Source organism: Akebia trifoliata, chromosome 7 (genome assembly GCF_017979445.1).
Source record: "Akebia trifoliata isolate Shusen 1 chromosome 7, ASM1797944v1, whole genome shotgun sequence".
Taxonomy (NCBI): Eukaryota; Viridiplantae; Streptophyta; class Magnoliopsida; order Ranunculales; family Lardizabalaceae; genus Akebia; species Akebia trifoliata.
In genome coordinates this window covers 33,610,288-33,623,008 of record NC_141381.1, presented here as the reverse complement: position 1 = coordinate 33,623,008, position 12,721 = coordinate 33,610,288, and the positions used below count along the sequence as shown (strand labels likewise).

Here is a 12,721-nt window from a genome sequence, read left to right as displayed (position 1 = left end):
TTTTGTTAAGGGCACATGTTAGAGTGCAATAAATATACTTTGAAAATTGGAATCTAAAAGTATTTTGATAAAAAAAATTAATTTTTTAATGGTATTTTCAATACAAAATCCATTTTCCAAAATGTATTTATTGCATTTTAACGCATGCTCTAAGGACACAAGTTAACAAAACACCTCAATAAACTGTCTACATTTCTTTATAATCTTCTCGAAGATGAAAAATCTTCTAAAAATCCCAAAAAAATTAGCCTAGGTTTAAAAAATCTCTAATTTTTAAAGTGTCCAACTCCCCAAATGGTAACTTAGTCATGATTTTTTCACAAAATTTCTAAACCATGGTTGGTGAGATTCTGTATGTTAGGTGGCTGCAAGTGAGGATCTATAAAGTCAATGTAGGCAACAACCATCATATCTCATAAATCTTCCCTCGAGGCTTGGATGTTTTTACCATCAGATTGGGATAATGGATTGGCCCATCTACTTTACTAAGGCTCGGTTCAAGGTCACAAAGCATTAGGTCTCATTTATTCTCGATCGACTAGTCTTTCTTTCAACCTGATTCTCATTCAAGTTGGCCAATAAAATCGGGAATGAGATCTCAAGCCTAATTCCCATTTAACAATGAGAAAAATGAATCATGATTTTAAATCTCATCCAATACGTTTGACTTGTTTATTGTCTCATTGATGGATAATATTGAGACGTATTAGACAAATTGTCTCGATCTCATAGGAGATTTAAAATCATGGATTATATATGAAAGACATCATATTAATTTAATTAAGAAAATCTGAGTTGCCACTCATAAATTTCATTTTCTTGCGTTGGTCACATGCGTACTATATGGATTCGTTGACCCATTAAACTTTCGTCCACTTTTTACGGGGCTTCACAGTTCACACCACAAGCAAGGCGGACATGATTTCTGGTGATTGGCTTTTACCACATGATCAATTCAGGAGGGCATTTTGGTAAAATCAATTAAGACTATTTAGGTAACTTCATCTCCTTTACTGTATAATAAAAAAATAAATGAATATTTCAAAAATTATCTTTTTTTTTCAAATAAATGATTTTAAAAGCTTTTAGAATTCTCAAATCTCTATTTGATCGAATTACAACTCAATTGGTCCAAGTATTTCTCTCCAATAAAATAAATTAATACTAAATTTTGATAATTATTATATTATATATATATATTTTCTTCTGTAAGAAGTTTCACTACGAAGCAGACATAAAGGCTGTTCTTTTGAACGAATTTCAGAGCTGTTCCCGCGAATATTGAAGTTTTTCTTTTTGTGATTGTTAATCATTGCTTCTTTATATTTGATGAACTTTCTAAAGAATTTGTGCTTTTGGCGGGATTGAACTGTTTATTTTCTCTTTGATTTTTTGGTTCGAGTGGGGAAAGAGAATTTGATTTTGAAAATTTATGGGTTGACAACTTGAGATGAAAAATCCTCTTGTGTTTTTATATTAATTCTTCGCTCTTGGCCTCCTGCAAGTCAAAGGAGAGATCCGAGTCTACGTTTCAGAAGCCTCCACGCCATGTCGAGAGAAAGATTAAAAAAACAGGGTGTTTTCCTCTTATTTGTGCTGTTTTATAGGCCTTGTCAATCTGAAATAGATATTATTTTATAAATGAGAAGAGAGATTACTGAGTTTTTTGGATGAAGATTACAAATTTTACAAGTTTTTGTTGATTAAAAGGTGATGTTTTGATTCCTTTTTCTTGTTTGAATCTGCTTTATTTTTCAAAGATTATGGAGTTAATTGTGTCGAATTGATCTGGATCTTTTTGGGTTTTATTCCTTTTTTCTTCTCTGAAGCTATCTTGGGCTTTGGGTTGGGATTCTTTTCTGGGGTTTTGGTCTTTGTAATTGGTGGGTTGATGCTTTCCTTGAACAGTCTGCATTTTAATTTTGGTGGGTTTATCTGTGTTTTGGAATTTGGGGTAGAGCTTTTGGTGGGTGAGAGAAGATGAGTGGTGCTAGAGGGAAGAAGCTGCATTTAAGCAGGATCTATTCGTTTTCATGCGGGAAGGCTTCGTTCAAGGAAGACCATTCACAGATTGGTGGACCAGGCTTCTCAAGGAGAGTCTTCTGCAATGAACCCGAATGCTTTGAGGCCAAAGTTCTCAATTACGGGAGCAATTATGTTAGAACGACAAAGTATACACTCGCAACATTCTTCCCCAAGTCCTTGTTCGAGCAATTTAGGAGGGTTGCTAACATATACTTCCTTATAGCCGGTTGCTTGTCCTTCACCCAACTCTCTCCTTACTCGGCTGTAAGCGCTCTCCTCCCTCTTATTGTTGTAATTGGCGCAACCATGATCAAAGAGGCTGTTGAAGATTGGAGGCGCAAAAAGCAGGTATCTATTTCCTTCTTCTTTTTTTTAATGGATATGTCATCAGTAATGATTTAAATGCACTTGGTGTTAAACTTTGCTCAAATTGGGTTTTGAATTCTGTTCAACCCAAAATTTAGTATTTTGAAATGTTTTCAGGATATTGAAGTGAACAATCGAAAGGTTAAAAAACATATTGGTGATGGCATTTTCAAATATACAGAATGGGAGAATCTGAAAGTTGGAGATATAGTTAAGGTGGAGAAAGATGACTTCTTTCCAGCTGACCTCCTTTTGCTTTCATCCAGCTATGAAGATGCCATCTGTTATGTTGAGACAATGAACCTTGATGGGGAGACGAATTTGAAACTAAAACAAGCATTGGACGTGACTGAAGTCTTACATGAGGACTCTAGCTTTAAAGATTTCAAGGCTATAGTTAAATGTGAAGACCCGAATGCAAACCTGTATACTTTTGTAGGAAGTATGGATTTTGAAGAAGAACAGTATCCCCTTACGCCTCAGCAACTTCTCCTTAGGGCCTCAAAGCTCCGGAATACAGACTACATTTATGGGGCTGTTATATTCACAGGTCATGACACAAAAGTAATGCAAAATTCGACAGAACCACCATCAAAGAGAAGCAGAGTCGAGAGGAAGATGGATAAGATTATCTACTGCTTGTTTTGCATATTGATTATTATATCTTTTGTTGGATCAATTTTCTTTGGGATTGCAACAAGTGAGGACCTAGAAAATGGAAGGATGAAACGATGGTATCTTAAACCGGACGATACCACCGTTTTCTTCAATCCCAAAAGAGCACCCATTGCCGCAATTCTGCATTTTCTTACCGCCCTGATGTTGTATGGCTACTTCATCCCCATCTCCTTGTATGTATCAATAGAAATTGTCAAAGTTCTGCAGAGCATCTTCATCAACCAAGATCTGCATATGTACCATGAGGAAGCCGATAAACCTGCACGTGCCCGTACTTCGAACTTGAATGAGGAGCTTGGCCAAGTTAACACAATACTTTCTGATAAGACGGGAACTCTGACCTGCAACTCCATGGAATTCATCAAGTGTTCTGTTGCTGGGATGGCTTATGGACATGGCGTCACAGAGGTTGAGAGGACGATGGCTAGACAAAAAGGATCACCATTAGTTCACGAGGTGATAAATAATGGGGCTTGTGTAGAGGATCCAGCAGATAGAAAATCATCCATTAAAGGCTTTAATTTTCAAGATGAAAGGATCATGAACGGGAAATGGATTAATGAGCCTCGCCCAGATGTCATTCAAAAGTTCTTTCGCGTATTGGCAATTTGCCATACGGCCATACCAGAAGTGCATGAAGAGACAGGGAATATTTCTTATGAAGCTGAATCACCAGATGAGGCAGCTTTTGTGATTGCAGCAAGAGAGCTTGGCTTTGAATTTTTCAGAAGGACACAAACAGACATCTCAATGAATGAGTTGGATCCCGTTTCTGGCAGGAAAGTTGAAAGGTCAGTTATCTCACCGGGTGCATGATACAGAAATCCTTAAATTCAGAATTTATATGCAATTAATTTATCTATGCCATCCTTTTTAGCTGACGTGGTGACACACACGTGGGCCTATCTGGACTATGTAATCTATAAGCCTCATTTATGAATATAATGTCCAAAAGTTGCATCTGCCCCTCCTCGTACTGAGGCTTGTGTTTGGATGTGGGTTGAACAAATGATTTTAAGACTTCATTTTTTCTCTGCCCCTCTCTCACTTTTTGTTTTTCCTTTTTTGTATCTATAAATATATATAGTGCGTGTTTGTATATGTTTTGATCTGTCGTACTTGAGGGATGCTACAGCTTGTGGGTGTTTGTCTGTTTTACTATATTGTTTTTCTTTATGCAGGTCATATGACCTTTTAAATGTCTTAGAGTTTAGTAGCTCAAGAAAGCGGATGTCTGTGATAGTCAGAAATGAGGAAGGCAAGCTATTACTACTTTGTAAAGGTGCTGACAGGTATGTAAATTGCAGCATTAAATGTTCATATCGTTATCGTCATCACCAACACCATCAAATCATACACCAAAAAAATTGAGTCATATGACCAGTCTCTCTCATTTAATTCCATCTAAACCAATGTCTTCTGTTCTTGCAACTTGCAAGTATGCTCATATCCACTTTCACTACATCAATCCACGTTCTTTTGGTTCTTTCTTTCACCCTTTCAGAACCTTCAACTTGCAGATTTGTCTAACTGGGGCTATATTGTTCTTTTTTGCATGTGATCAAACCATCTCAATCAATTTTCTCTTAGTTTATCACCTATTGGAGCTACTCCCACATGTTCACAAATGTGTTCATTTCAATTTTCCTTTCTTGGTCTTTTCACTCATTCATCTCAACGTCCTCATTTTTGCTACTTAGTTACTTCTTGATGGACCCATAGCGTTGTCTGACATTTTACTAAAAGTAATGTTTATGAATTTATTTTTCTATGTAATGCTTCTATTTCCAAAAAATTTTAATATTCCCTTGCATATTTTCCCTCAAGCAGTGTCATGTTTGAAAGCCTAGCAAAGGATGGAAAGGAGTTTGAAGAGCAGACCCGGGATCACATGAATGAGTATGCTGATGCAGGTCTAAGGACCTTAGTATTAGCATATCGTGAACTCAGTGAGGAAGAATATAGAAAGTTTAACGAGGAATTCACCGAGGCCAAGAACTCTGTCAGCGCTGATCGGGATGAAATGGTTGATGAAGTAGCGGAGAATATAGAGAAAGACTTGATCCTTCTCGGTGCCACTGCTGTTGAGGACAAACTCCAAAATGGGGTTAGTAGAATATTTTTGAAAGAAAACAGACTTAGTTAATGAAGTTACCGATTGGTTATCAAATTTGGAAGTGAATCTTCTTGTGTCGAGCAGGTTCCAGAATGCATTGACAAGCTTGCACAAGCTGGAATAAAGATATGGGTTTTGACTGGAGATAAAATGGAGACTGCCATTAATATTGGGTAATATTTTAGATATGGTATGCTTTTCATATTAATATATGATGGTTTCTCATTCTCATTCACATTTCTGAATCAAGTTGAATTTTGCAGTTTTGCTTGTAGTTTGCTTCGACAAGGAATGAAGCAGATAATTATCAGCTTGGAGACACCAGAAATTAAAGCAATAGAGAAAGCAGGAGACAAATCTGCAATCACAAAAGTAAACATTACTTTCCCTTTTTGTTTTCCTTGTCTTTCTGGTAACTCTTAAGAGACATTTAAATCAGCAAGGAAAACTCTGAAAAGTAAAGAAACAGTCACTCTACTTGAACTTGATTGGTTCCAATTTTACATGCTAAATTTGATCATTAGTGTCATCTCAATTTGGTAAATATGATTTTTGCTATTGCATGGTAATCTTGATTGGTTATTGCTGGTTCTTTTTTTAGGCATCAAAGGTGAGTGTCATCCATCAGATAAGTGAAGGGAAGACACAGCTTTCTGAGTCGAGTGGAAGTACTGATGCATTTGCTTTGATAATTGATGGGAAATCACTTGCATATGCACTAGGGGATGAAGTTAAATACATGTTTCTAGAGTTAGCAATTAGCTGTGCTTCTGTTATTTGCTGCCGCTCATCACCAAAACAGAAAGCACTTGTGAGTTTGCACACTTTTCTTGGACAAAATTTCTTTAGTTAATGCCTGTAATTAAGTAAGAAGGGTACTTAAAAATGACAAATGCAGGTTACTAGACTGGTTAAAGTTGGAACGGGTAAGACAACATTAGCAATTGGTGATGGCGCCAATGACGTGGGTATGCTTCAAGAAGCAGATATTGGAGTTGGTATCAGTGGTGTTGAGGGAATGCAGGTCAGCTAACACATAGAGGCTGTTTTCTTCTTCTTCTTCTTTTTTTTTTTTTTTCAAAACTTGAGTTCTCAATTCTATTTCATCTCATTTCTTTAAACTTTGTTTTTGTTCAACAAAAATTTAAGGCAGTCATGTCAAGTGACATTGCGATTGCTCAGTTCCGATTTTTGGAGCGATTGCTGCTCGTGCATGGACATTGGTGCTATAGAAGGATCACATCAATGGTACATCATTCATACCTTGAATTTTAATTATTAAACTTCCCATAAGTTGCATTGACCCTGATGGGTTCTTGGATCAAGACTTAACTTTACTAGAGAGTGCTTAGTACATTGCAACAATTTGTAAGATGATAATGTGGTTCGCAACCCTGCTTACTGACACAACACAGATTCTAACCAGGAAAAAGAAGAGGAAAATAAAGAAGAATGAATGATTGTAAGATTGAAAAGTTGATGTGTTGCTATTGCTTTTTTGCAGATATGCTACTTCTTCTACAAGAACATTACATTTGGTTTCACTCTGTTCTTGTTTGAGGCATATGCATCATTCTCTGGGCAAGCTGCTTATAACGACTGGTATATGTCCCTTTATAATGTCTTCTTCACGTCACTTCCGGTGCTTGCTCTTGGGGTGTTCGATCAAGATGTGTCTGCACGGTTTTGTCTCAAGGTATGATTTCAATTAAGAGTCGTGATAATCCGACTCCCCCTCTGTCAGACGCCCCCATCACAGAACCATAGAACATTTGCCTCGGGATACACAAGAAAAATATTTATGGTTATGCATATCCCGAGGTAAATAATCTACAGTTCTGTGATTGGGGGTTATGTCAGAAGGGGAGTCAGAAAATCACTATTCTTTCAATTAAACATTGGTACAAACCTAACCAATACACCAAAAGTATCCATGTGTTTTCTTTTTCTGTCTTCTAGTTTTCTTGTATGGGGCTATCTCGACCTCCCTTGCTTTATCCTTCTGATATTTATAAAAAAATTTATACTTATCAAAAAAAAAAAAGAACTCGTGTTAATTGTGCCAAAAGTTAAGCCCAACCTTCTCTCTTTGGACTTTGGAGTTATAAAAAACACATATCAACATTGATATTGGTGATTAATGTGCATGTGACAATTGATCAATATTTTCTTCTTTCATATTGCAGTTCCCCCTATTGTATCAAGAAGGTGTACAGAATGTGCTATTCAGCTGGCTTCGGATTCTCAGCTGGATGTTCAATGGGATTTGTAGTGCCATCATCATCTTCTTCTTCTGCATAAGCGCAATGCAACACCAAGCCTTCCGCCAAGGTGGGGAGGTTGTTGGGTTGGAGATTCTTGGGGCAACCATGTACACTTGTGTTGTCTGGGTTGTGAACTGCCAGATGGCCCTCTCGGTTAGTTATTTCACCATGATACAACATCTCTTCATATGGGGTGGTATCCTGCTGTGGTATCTCTTCCTATTGGTCTACGGTGCCATGTCTCCGATTTTATCCACAAATGCCTACAAGGTCTTCTTTGAAGCCTGTGCTCCAGCCCCTTTTTACTGGCTCATCACACTCTTTGTTGTAATCTCTACCCTTATCCCATACTTCTTGTTTGCATCCATCCAGATTCGGTTCTTCCCCATGTATCATGGGATGATACAGTGGATAAGACTGGAGGGGCAATCCGATGACCCTGACTATTGCCACATGGTGCGGCAGAGATCCATTAGGTCCACAACAGTAGGTTTTACAGCAAGGTTGGAAGCAAAATCTAATCACTCAATAGAGAAGCGTCATCAAACGACAATGGTTTGTGAGAAGACCCTCTTGGATGCTTTGGTGGTTGAATGAATGTGGGCGGAGCCAATTAGTTGGAAAACCAAAATTCTGCGCAATGTGTATAATTAGTTAGAAAATGGAGTCTTTTACAGAGTCCCATTGGATGAAGAATGTAGCTCTTGCAGATCAACAGTTATGAGATAGCTTTTGTTGGCATGTGCTCCCAAGTCAGGTATTGCGTGAGCTGCAGCCACTGCCCAACTGCTGATAGTTTTGACTCTTGTACAATCAAAGTGGCATTAACCATTTTCATATTTTACCCTTCTGTCATAGATCTTGTATCATTACTGAAATTTATTCTAAAAGAAAAAAAGAAGAAATCCATTCCAGTTTTGGTAGCTTTTTTTGAAAAAAAAAAATGGAATACCTGAGGCCTCTTCCTTTAATTGTAATTTCTTCCAATGTAAGTTGAACTTCTCCAGCTCATTGTGTTAGGTCTTAGTTTCGGATGCTTTTGGCTTCAGAGTGTTCATGTGGACTAGAACTTTGATTTATTTTTTCTTACATATTTTAAGAGTTGATCCAAAAACAGATTCAGAGGCTTATGATAGAGGTGTTCAAGGTTGAACTATTGAAACCAGGGGCGGAACTAGTAAGGAGCTGGTGGGGGCAATTGCCCCCACAGAACTTTGAGACACTCCTATATTTTCAACTAATTACATGCCCCATTTGTCCCCACTCCCTCATCTCCCTCCAATTTTTGCCCCCACACCCTCACCTCCCTCCATTCAAGTTCTTCAACTGTTCAACTAATCATAGTTTGCCTCCACTACAAGAAAATCCTGGCTCCGCCCCTGATTGAAGCTATGATAGCATGAAGAACTAAATCGTTCTGTATTTAAAAAGCTCTAGAATATTGTTGCAAGGTATTGCCTCTGTTAAGAGAAAAATGGCGATTGCCTTGACCAAGGAAAAACCTGACAATCTCACTCACGACCTCAAAATTGTTTTGCAACGTGTCAAATCAACCGAGCTATGTGTCTAAGCCCAAGATGATACAAAACTACAAACCTTCAATATTACAAATTCTTGGTGCTAGGAGCCAAGCCAGATTTTCCTATTCAAAAAATCCATGTGGCATGGAGTTTATGGACTGTCAGGCTAAGGGTGAGCAAAATATTCATGGGGCATTCAGTCGAGATAGTATTTCCCATCAAGGAATTTGGAAGCATGGACTGTCGTAACATTGTCCCAACACCTCGAGTGCAGGATCCACTAAGTAATGCCTGATGTAGGGCAGCCGTTTTTTATGCTCAAGTTTTCTATCAGATTGTTTTCATCATTTCAATTGACAAGAAGAGAGAGATAATCCTTAAAAGGGTTTTTTTTTTTTTTTTTCCTACAAATGTTACACCAATTGCAATACATAGAATCCAATACTAAGGATAGGTGATTCTCTATTCGCTCCTTTTATATAGTCATGTTTCCATGGTCGGAGATTACTTTTCATATTTCTCTAATTTGGGCATCTCTCGTTTCTTCTAAAGTCTCTTTCTTTGTTTGGGTAATCTTCTTAGGGAGGATCCTTAATTTGGTCAATTTGATATCTCGTAGGTGGATCATTCTTAATTTTTGTCCTTTTTGTAAGAGTGATGGCAAATCTCCGGATCACACTCTTCTTCATTGTTCTTTCTCCTGAGACGTTTGGTCTATGTTCCTTTCTTTATTTCATATGTATTGAATTCTCCCTAAGAATTTTCTTCTGATGCTTAAAAGGTGGGTCTACAACATCTTCTCTCATAAGAAAAAGACACATGTGGACTATTCTTCCTGCAATCATCACTTGAGGTCTTTGGAATGAGAAAAAAAACAGGGTGTTCCACGGTAAGAAGTACAACTCGCATGCAATGTTCATGAAGATTTTAGGACTGCTATTTTTTTAGGTTAAATTAAGCAAAGATTTTTCTGATTTCTCATTCAAAGACTTTGTATTTTTATAGGATAGCCTTTGTAATTAGTAGGATCTCTTTTTTATTTTTTCCATTTTTCAACTTTCCAATTTGGGGGCTGCGTCAGCCTCTTTTCTATTCTCGTTATCTTTTTGATTTTATAAAATCTTAATACTTACCAAAACAAAAGACGAAAAAATCTAGGATCCAAGGACTTAGGTTTAAGGGGTCCCTTTTATTGTGGTGCATAACTACAGTTGGATCTGATGTTTGTTCTACCACATTATAATACCGATTGTTTAGGATCATTTTCTTAGTTATTGAGGTATTGAAGTTGATGCCGCGTGGAGACATGTGCAAAGGGCGATGAACATTTAAGGTACCCCAGATGCAATTGACCTAATGAATGAAATTATAACCATGACATGAAGCAACAAGAAAAGGAATTAAAATTATTACAGTGCCTACAATTAATCAAATACATATTATTATGTATTAAGAACTGAATCTGAATTCAACTTCGACACATTCAAGATCGGAGTTAGAAGTCAGGTAAACGATTTCCCGGGACATGCAACCATCACAAAACTCCAAGGATTGCAGTGGGAATGATAAATTTCTTGATTTCATTTATCATTCAATAGTCATAAAAACATGAGAGACTGTTCGCATTATAAGAGACTGGAATCAAGTAGTAACTAGCAAGGATTTCTGGGTATTACGATCCTAAAACTATATGAAAGGAAAAAAAAAAAAAAATAGAAATCCAACTATGAAACACATTTTTTTTAATAAGCATCAAACGCGTGACTGAATGTAAGCGTCCATCTTTAGAATTCAGACTTTGAAAATTTTCTTTTTTACCTGTTTCGCTTGAGATTTCACAATCAAAATTCAAAAATTTTGAACCAGCAATAAGAGATGCTCCATAAAACTTCTACAGTCAAATTTCTAATTTTCAGACTTCAAAAGTGTTATCAAACATAATCAAGACTTTTTAAAAGAGTATTAACTGAGAAAATTTTTTTTTTCTTTTGCACCCCAATCATCAAATCTTTGTCCTAAAAAAGATTTTGGGCCGGTTGAAAAAAAAAAAAAATCCTAACTTTTTTTTTTTTTTGTCATTTTATATTAAATCAAGAAATTTATAAAATACAAGATAGGCATGTTCACAAAAGTTTCTTCCAACAAGTGAGTGAAGACAAGTGGCCCAATTAACTTATTTACACACATACCCATACTCATTAATTCCTAGCAATAAACCTAACAAATAATAATAGGTGGAGGAGAGGAACAAGAACAAGTCAACAAAACCATAAAGTTAGCTTTGGCTCCATTAACAAGTCATTGATGATGATGTTGATGTTGATGAGGTGACAATGGAAGAAGCCGGCTATCAGAAGGTGAAGCCGAGAAAATCGACGGCAGACTTAGCCATAACAGTTGCAAACTCAGCAAAACTAATGACACCATCTCCATTCATGTCGGCCTCTCTCATCATATCTGTAAGCTCTCTGTATGTTAATGGATGACCCATCTTCGACATTGATCCTGCAAGCTCTGCCTTTGTTATATAACCATTACCATCTCGATCGAAAGTACGAAACACCTCCATTAATTGTTCTTGGTTAATCAATACCTCTTCGTTCATGTCGGGTAATATAGCGTTCACCAATTCATCGAATTCCACCGATCCGTTACCATTTGAATCTATATTGGCCAATAATTCGTGAATTTGATCACCACTTGGCTTTAACCCTAGAGATCGCAAGAGCGCTGCGAGTTCTAGATGGGTGAGGCTTCCGTCCGAATCCATGTCGAATCGACCAAATATGTCTTTTAATTGTTTTAGCTGATCGGATTGAAGAGTATCCATTGAGACGAAGATGCAGAGAGAGAGAGAGAGAGAGATTTTGTGTTTTTGGTCAAAGAGGCTGTTTGTTTTGGTCAGTTATAGATGAGTGGTTGTGTTTGTTATTATGGAAAGAGTGCAGAAAGCGCGTCAGCGTCGTCGGTGAATTTTATTATTTTTGCTAGATGGTAGACAATGGTGTATAAAACTCCCACATGTAAGTTCAAGGAACTTTCCCCCTCTTCTCCTACCAGAATAATATTTATATTAATATTAAAAAGAATAATAATGAAAGAAACCTTACTTATCACTAATTGTATCAATTTTTGCTTCAATATATATTAGGATTTTGTTAGGGCACACTTTAAAAGTGCAATAAATACACTTCGAAAATTCGATGGGGGGGTATTTCAGTAAAAGTAATTTTGTTTTAAAGTGTATTTTTTTTAATACAAAATTCAATTTCCAAAGTGTATTTATTGAACGTTAACGTGTGCCCTATCTAGCAAGACCCGTGACATTATATTATAGGAGGTGGGTTGAAAATTCTTGGGTCAAAATTTCCATATGGTTATTTCTGAACAGTACTCCTACAGTTTCTCATTGAAAAATTTAAGACCAAAAAAAAATAATAGAATAAGAAGAAATGGATCAGATTATTGTTGAATTCCAAATACTTGATGGAGACCCTTATTTATTGGATCAGATTAAATCAAACTTAATGGTCTTATGATCATGGGTGGGTATAACCACTCTATTGATAGTTGATTCGGTTATACTTGCACCTTAGCCAAAGAAACCAACATAGGAATCCTCGAATAAGTGTGTTAAGCTACAACCTACATCCATATTAAACTATCATAAGGTCTTGATCACAAATCATTGGCTTTCACTAGCAAAATAATGAGCAATTTATGGCATTTCCCTCCCTCCCTCCCTCCCTCCC

General features: G+C 36.8%; 2 protein-coding genes across 3 annotated transcripts; one reads left to right on the top strand and one right to left on the bottom strand.

The window, feature by feature from the left end:
- Positions 1-1,133: 1,133 nt before the first annotated feature.
- On the top strand, positions 1,134-8,379 carry LOC147399293 (putative phospholipid-transporting ATPase 9). 2 transcript variants are annotated; one of them, XM_086448789.1, is made up of 12 exons: positions 1,134-2,373; positions 2,509-3,860; positions 4,251-4,361; positions 4,900-5,176; positions 5,270-5,358; positions 5,449-5,557; positions 5,787-5,996; positions 6,084-6,209; positions 6,335-6,433; positions 6,690-6,881; positions 7,372-7,719; positions 7,822-8,379. In XM_086448789.1, the coding sequence occupies exons 1-12, from the start codon at positions 1,981-1,983 to the stop codon at positions 8,044-8,046; spliced, it is 3,531 nt and encodes a 1,176-aa protein (XP_086304915.1). In that variant the 5' UTR covers positions 1,134-1,980; the 3' UTR covers positions 8,047-8,379. The 2 variants fall into 2 exon arrangements, with proteins under 2 accessions (XP_086304915.1, XP_086304914.1); XM_086448788.1 differs by having other exon boundaries at positions 1,137-2,373; positions 7,372-8,379.
- Positions 8,380-11,067: 2,688 nt separating this feature from the next.
- Positions 11,068-11,902, bottom strand: LOC147399292 (putative calcium-binding protein CML16). The gene has a single exon (XM_086448790.1). It carries the CDS (start codon positions 11,797-11,799, stop codon positions 11,320-11,322), a length of 480 nt encoding a protein of 159 aa, XP_086304916.1. The 5' UTR covers positions 11,800-11,902; the 3' UTR covers positions 11,068-11,319.
- Positions 11,903-12,721: the final 819 nt, after the last annotated feature.